The 7,265-nt window shown below is 45.2% G+C and overlaps 1 protein-coding gene across 1 annotated transcript; it reads left to right on the top strand.

The window, feature by feature from the left end:
• The first annotated feature begins 3,425 nt into the window (after positions 1-3,425).
• On the top strand, positions 3,426-6,642 carry LOC125553427. The gene is made up of 5 exons (XM_048717213.1): positions 3,426-3,983; positions 4,977-5,773; positions 5,865-6,086; positions 6,174-6,292; positions 6,371-6,642. Exons 2-5 carry the CDS (start codon positions 4,979-4,981, stop codon positions 6,414-6,416), a joined length of 1,182 nt encoding a protein of 393 aa, XP_048573170.1. The 5' UTR covers positions 3,426-3,983; positions 4,977-4,978; the 3' UTR covers positions 6,417-6,642.
• Positions 6,643-7,265: the final 623 nt, after the last annotated feature.

Genomic DNA, 7,265 nt, shown 5'->3' with positions numbered 1-7,265 from the left:
GAGGGTGACTGCACTTTTTGTTTAATATGGACATGTGTAGGGTGCTTGCTTGCATCAGGACATCAGAAAAGAACATACTCTCTTGTCTCTCTTGGGAGAGATTAACTTTAATTAAGCCATTTCTCTTGCGAAGCAAGTGCCCTGTTTTACTGACTGTCAAAAAGCCATAGTACCCCAAAATAACTTCTGCTTAGTGCTAGAGCAGATCTTCTCAGCTAAGATCCTAATTACTCCTACTAATGATGATATCTCCTTGGGGCCAAGTGGTTGGCAGTATTACTCCTACTAGTATTTTCATGATTCAGCGCCATGCAAATGTATTCCATCAAAAACAGAATCAAAGACATAATGTGGGAGTAGTAGTGGATATTTATTGCCCATGCTGATTATTCACTTCACAAGGTTACCTAGTACTCCATCAAAAACAGAATCAAAGATGGCATGGCATGCTTGACGTGATGTAACTAATCTTTGTGCCATAATCTTTCCCATTTTAGAAATGCACTAATCTTTGCCATGGAGTACTATAGATATAGATTGAGTAACTAACGGTGTTACTAATCTTTGCCATGGAGTATTTCTAAAATGCATGAAGGTTATGTATAGTGAAGTGAAACTTCAATTTTGTCATGGATTGGTGATGGTACTGAAATTTGTTGGTAAATCCTTCTGATTTGGCAGGATCCACTACTCACCAAGGCTTTTACTGCCCTTCAGGAAGCCAGCTGCTTTCTAGATCATCATTTAACAGGGGAGGAGGACACAGGATAGTGGTTGCCCAGTGCTTTATCATCAACACAGCTGGTGCCAGATCATCTACTTTCCATGGCAATCCGTGATGGGAAAACCATTTTAGTAAGTTCAAGAGAATAAATAAGTTACAGATTTCATGCACAAAGTGCTAAACAATAGACATATGGAGTGAGTTTTTTGCTCGTAAATCTGCTCTTGCTTAAGCAAGTTTTTGACTGAAACACCTTCAGTAGTGTAACGCCCCGGACACACCCGTCGGTGGTCGTTACTCCTGGCGGGATTTAGACTGGCCCCACAGATCAATACTAGTCTTTTCTACGCACTTTGTCCTCACTCGTGCGCACCCGGGAGCAACTTCCTGGTCGGTCACCCATCCTGAAACTACTCCAAGCTGAGCACGCTTAACTTTGGAGTTCTGTCCGAATGGTCTCCAAAAAAAATGAGGAATTCCTTATTGATATGAGTAGTCTATCATCCCTAATAAGCCAGGCTATCACATACACCCCCACTCAGAGGAACCAACGTCCTTGTCGAGCCATAGGAACGTTCCCTCTTGGCACATACGTCTGTGCATCCAGTCCGGTACATGTACCATGCCGTGTGCCACGACGGGTCAAAAACGTCATGAACAACATGACCGCACCTGTCCGCAAACATCCGTGTAACCGCGAGGGTCGGCTCTGATACCAACTTGTAACGCCCCGGACACACCCGCCGGTGTCCTTACTCCTGGCGGGATTTAGACTGGCCCCATAGATCTAGTCTTTTCTACGGACTTTTGTCCTCATTCGTGCGCACTCGGGAGCAACTTCCCGGTCGGTCACCCATCCTGAAACTACTCCAAGCTGAGCACGCTTAACTTTGGAGTTATGTCCGAATGGGCTTCCGGAAAAGAAGGAATTCCTTACTGATATGAGTAGTCTATCATCCCTAATAAGCCAGGCTATCACAAGTAGACACCACAAATCATGGCCTCACCTTTGCTTGTTGGTGCATTTCGAGCATCCTGCGGCAGTCCAGCCTTGCAACAGGGGCAACCAATGATAGCCGATAACCTCGAAACAGCCTCATTGACAGCTATTTCCACTCTTTCCTTGCGGAAAACCTTGACGATGTCTTCTTCCTCGTCTTGGTCGATTGGCATCGTCCTGCCATTGATTCCTCGCAGACCAACGCCTTTTCGGGACCACCTCAGCATAATATTCTCAAGGATGCCAACACTTTGAAGTAACTTCTTGTACTTGTTTCTTTCTTGGTGAGCTCTGAATCGTGCCTATCAGAATAAACAGGTGGACTTGCTTATGGACTGAACAAAATCCTCAAAACATTAAGGATGCACTAGTACACATCACATAATTACTCCACGCGTAATACAATGTTCTGTTCTGACACAAAGATTAGTTACTAAATCTAGCATTTTAGAATTAGTGGCATTTTAGCATTTTAGAATTAGTGTATATTTAAAATGCTGTTGAGACAGTACTAATTTCAGAGTTCATAGTTCATGACTGAATTTAGAGACAGTAAAAATCTTACTAAAAACAAAATTGTTCAGAGTTCGAATGCTTGCAAAATTGTTCAGTTAACTGTGCAAAATTGTTTAGTTAATTGTGCAAAATACTCCAAAATCTAAACTAGCAGAACTAGTGCAAATATTCAGTAAATTTAGTAAATATGGAGTAGACAAGGGAGGTTGACCCAGGCTGTAGGACTTGGGGTTGATCTGCAGCAGTGCAGAAAACTTGTAGCTGCCGCTGCTGCTGCCAAGTGAGCAGGCGCAACCCACTAGACAGCCCAGGCGTGGTGTTGCAGGCGCGGGTCTTCCACCAGAGAAACAACGAAGAAGACCCAGCCGCCATCGTATTCCTCGTGGAGTTGTCGTCGCCGTCTTCCACACTCGCAAATCCACGACCTTTAGCTTGTCGTTGTCGTCGGGCTCGTCAGCATTTAGCTTGCTGCATCTCCTGTCGTCGTCGGGCTCGTCGGCCTCTATGTTGTTGGTGGTGGTCCGGATCCAGCGCCTCCGGGATCTCCGATGGCGGTTCCGACGCAGCCGGAGTAGAGCGCGGCGGTAGCTGGGGAAATCCAAGATTCTTTTGAGGAAGGAGGGTGCTTGGGCAGGCAGGCGAGCGGTAGCTGCGGCGGCGGAGTAGGAGGCAACCGCGGCAGGAGAGCGGGGGAGCAGGGGAGCTGCGGCGGCGGGGAAAAGGGCAGTTGCTGCTTCTATCGGAGGAGGACGACGAGGAGCGCGGGTTTGGTCGGGAGAAACCAGATGTGTTTTTTGCAAAATTGCCCTCGCGACAAGAATTACAGGATGGAGGGAGTGACTAGAGTAACAATTTTTGTACATTTCATTAACATATTTCAAAATTGTGGGTTTTAAAATCATAATTAAATTATGTTTTAAATATATGTATTAATTTTTAAGCATTTTTGAAATTTAATCAGGTCTACAAAAGGAACAAAGTGCATTCTTTCATTTTTAAGGTTCTTTTGAAAGGCTTAATTCTTCATTCACAGCCTACTGCGGGCCTCTGGTCTCAAATTTAGCCCAGGGGATCGAAATTTATTCCGAGCGGTATAGAAACTTAGAGCCCACTAGCCCAGCAAACCCTATTATCCCGTATATAACCCCCCCAGCCGGCCCTCGCACCCCGCAGCCGCCGCGCGGGCGCGCACGCACTATCCAGCCCCTCACCCTCTCCTCTACACACGGCAAACCCTAATCCAGCCCCGTCGCCCAAAGCCCCAAACCCTAACGCAGCTGCGGCGGGCGACGGTCGAATCTCCCAGCTTGCCGCGCATCCGGTCGATCTCCCACCTCTCGACACCTCACGTGCGTCCACGGCGGCGCGAACAAGGCGTCAGCAGCGAAGCAAAGGCAAGGGCACCCATCGAGCGACGGTCGGATCTCCCGGCTCGCCGCGCATCCGGTCGACCTCCCACCTCTCGGCACCTCGCGTCCACGGCGGCGCGAACAAGGCGGCGGCAGCTAAGCGAAGGCAAGGGCGCCCATCAGGCGACGCTCGGATCTCCCATCTTGCCACGCATCTGGTCGATCTCATACCTCTCGACACCTCGCGTCCATGGCGGCGCGAACAGACGGTGGCAGCGAAGCGAGTGCAAGGGGGCGGCGGCGGAGCTCTCAGCCGTTCCCACATATCCGACCTGAACCACCCTCCTTGGCTCTCCAGCATTTCATCTCATCCGACTCAGTCCACGGCGTCGGGGTATGCTATTTTATCCTCATTCCTCATTATATCAATCGCTGTCCTCTGATGTATAATTTGTAACGTGATGGGCAAATGCCTACAAGCAATTCCTTAGATTGATTTAGTATCTTTTAGTCCTTCTAATTTGTTATATGAGCCTCTCTATGTATTTGTATGTTGAGTTGCTGACAGAATGGATGATTGTATGTGTGCTTTACTTCTGTTAAGTGCAAACTATGATATGATTAAGTACTCTGTTATGAGGCCATTCTATGCGTAGTTCCAGAGCTATGGCTTCACAAATTAAAGTAAGTTAATCGAAAGTAAATGGTACTCCCTCCGTCCGGAAATACTTGTCATAGAAATGGATACAAATGGGTGTATCCAGAACTAAAATACATCTAGATACATCCATTCCTTGGACAAGTATTTCCGGACGGAGGGAGTATTTATGAAAAAATCAGGTGTGCATTTGGTAGTCCTTTTGCTCAGAAAACGTTATCTGTTGGGTGAGCACTTGTATGTGCCTATGTGCTTAAGTTGTTTTTTTCTATGATTATGCAAGTTTCTGTACATGTTGACATGATGAAAATAACTTGGTTAATTTCATATACTTAGTAACAGTATTGTCCTGGTTCATTTTATTCTTGTCCACAAATAGTACTAGATGTAGGTGTTATACCGCGGCATTATCAACAACCCTATCCTGGTAATTGCTGTTAAGCTGTGTTTTTCCCCATGGACTATCAATTCTTGAATTGCTGCTTTAATATGTGGTATACTTTAGCTGTAGTTTACAGCTTTTTTAGTTTGTTCTAATTCTGGCTTTTGAGTATATTTTGATACTGATTGGAAAATTTGTGTTGATTGTTTGATTTCAAATATGTGCTGACTGTCAATGTGTGCTGATTGTTTTATTTAAAATAAGTGTTGTTTGCCTGCATTCGGGTTACTTGTTTTTTTGCTTATGTCTGACAATATAAGAATAACATTCCGTTTTCTGCTTTTAAGGAATGGATCAAGCCCAAGCCTTGTTCTTCTTGCAATGGATCGGCGCCCACCGGACCCAAATAGGCACCCACCGGACCCAATTGACTGAATTTTTTGATCTTTCCTTTGGAGATGCTGCTGTCATATGCAGCAACATTGGTCGCAACTATCTGAAGAGTGCCTACCGGTTTGTCATTGATACATTCAATCGAGGGTATTGCTGGCATGGATCATTTTCTGTACGCAATTTCCTGGTCGCTGGTGAATTATTTATGATGGGCATACCTGCACTCCACAAGACTCTTGGTTTTCATGACCTCCTTATTGATCTTAGAGCCTTGAGCAATGCTTTGCTGCCATACTACTGTGAAGGAAACCAACCTAGAAACGTGCCTGCACTATTCACAGACCATCTTCATTATATAACCACTAATGTCCCATTAGGAATTGGACCATCAATTGTGTTCCAATCTAGGTTCATTCGTCTGATATACCATCACTTCTCGTTCTCATTGCCGGATCATACGTATTCGCTGTTTTCAGCACTTGCAACAGCAAAAAATCATCTTGGGCAGGATGACGTACGCGCGTTTAATATTCTCCTTCGACAAGCTTGGAATGATTTACTGATGGATCAGATTGCAGTAGTTGGTCAAAATTGGCCTGATCAAGCCGAACAAAATCCGATCTTTTATGAAATTATGTGGTGGCAGAGCGGGCAGGCAGGGGTACCTCCAAGGAGAGGATATACAGGTACACCTGAGTCATTATACAATTTTGGAAGAAACAACAGAGTTCATGCACCTGAAAAAACAAAGGTATACATATTACTATGTTTGTTGTAAAAAATGTCACAGTTGGGCTGGAGACAAAGCAACGTTGTAAATTTTACCTCTTCTGTCATTTCAGGGGCCAAGGGGAGCTCTGCTAGGGGAGATTCAGCAAGTGCCACCCCATGGTGCAGGGCGTTGGCGATGGATGATCATTACTCCTGAGGGGGAATGGGGCTGGGTGTGGCAGCCTGCTCAAGGGCAGTGGTTCTGGCCGACGGTTCCAGGTGATACCCAGTGGCGAATGACCAAGTGGCCAAATGCTGCACCAGTGCTGCCTCTACTACCATTATCTGCCCAGGTAGTGTGATGAGATCCCTTGGTTTCATGGATACATAAAATTTGAGGCATATACATTAAACAGTGTCTTTACATGCAAACTACACAGGACCAGAAAATGGATAATCCAGAGAATGTGGGCCATATGGTAGGGAAGGAGTTTGGGATGTTCTTTGCTCATGCCACGGCCTTTGTCCTCCTATTCTTACAGTGTGGAACTCCAGAGTAGTAAGTTTTTTCTTCATATTTGTTCAAATTTGGCAAAGAAAGTGCATAGAAAATAATCAAAATTTCTTCTGAATACAGTATTGATCAGCCTCATCAGAGATATGAAGAGGCAATGGATAGTTAACTGCAGAGTAAGTACCTTGTACACACTTGTATTTGCCGACCAGTGAAGCTTGATGTTATGGTCTGATGCCATTTTTTACACTTGTACCTGTGAACATAAATCACATATGTATTTTACATCATGGATTTATATTCTTGTCATTCAATCTGCTAGAGCCAATTTTTAGTTGCGAAACAGGCCTGAGATAATGTCCTATTTTATGTGAGTTTGAATAGGGAACATGAAGTTGACTAGCACACAATTACTAGAGTTTAAAGTGTATTGTCAGGTCTATGCTTCTCTCAGTGTTAGTTTTTTTGTCGACCATTCCACCATGACGGCGGGGAGAGCCCTGACGGCTCCCGGAGGCGGGCCACGTGCGTTCCGCTTCCATGGATGAGCAGATGGTCGTGCGGGCACGTCCTCCTGGCGACGGCTGTCAGAGACTGTAGCGACGCTGTGATGCCCGCTGCTCTACTTACCGCCATGGAGGTAAAGTGCAGCTTCCTGCCGTCGGATGTTTAAGGTTGCAATGCTATTCTGAATTTGAAGGGTTGTGTTTGTCGACCATTGCTATGCAGGGTTATGATATGGATTTGTTATGAAACGAAATTTCTTTGTGTACTGCAAGTAATTGGTGGAGTTCTGAGACCGCTTTTGCTGTGAGAGTGCTTGTGCTGTGTAGTATAACCGTGTCCTTTTGCTGAATCATGAACTGAGAGTACTTGTCTTGTGTATGGCTCTCTCCATTGCACATATTTATTTGAGTATGACTGTGCATTTTTGCTGAGTGAAAATAAATAGTTTGAGACTACTTTTGCACATACTTTTGCACAGTTTATGACATGGCTGAGCTGAGAGTTCTTGTGC

The sequence above is a fragment of the Triticum urartu genome, chromosome 4, assembly GCF_003073215.2.
Source record: "Triticum urartu cultivar G1812 chromosome 4, Tu2.1, whole genome shotgun sequence".
NCBI classification, from domain to species: Eukaryota; Viridiplantae; Streptophyta; class Magnoliopsida; order Poales; family Poaceae; genus Triticum; species Triticum urartu.
The sequence above is the reverse complement of the archived record's forward strand: the minus strand, read 5'-3'. Positions and strand labels throughout refer to the sequence as shown.

Bases quoted from the DNA above. Each gene is read 5' to 3' on its own strand.
- LOC125553427 (XM_048717213.1), top strand. From the start codon at position 4,979: ATGGATCAAGCCCAAGCCTTGTTCTTCTTGCAATGGATCGGCGCCCAC. The intron at 5,774-5,864 runs GTATACATATTA...CTGTCATTTCAG, and splicing joins ATGCACCTGAAAAAACAAAG to GGGCCAAGGGGAGCTCTGCT. The intron at 6,293-6,370 runs GTAAGTTTTTTC...TTCTGAATACAG, and splicing joins CAGTGTGGAACTCCAGAGTA to TATTGATCAGCCTCATCAGA.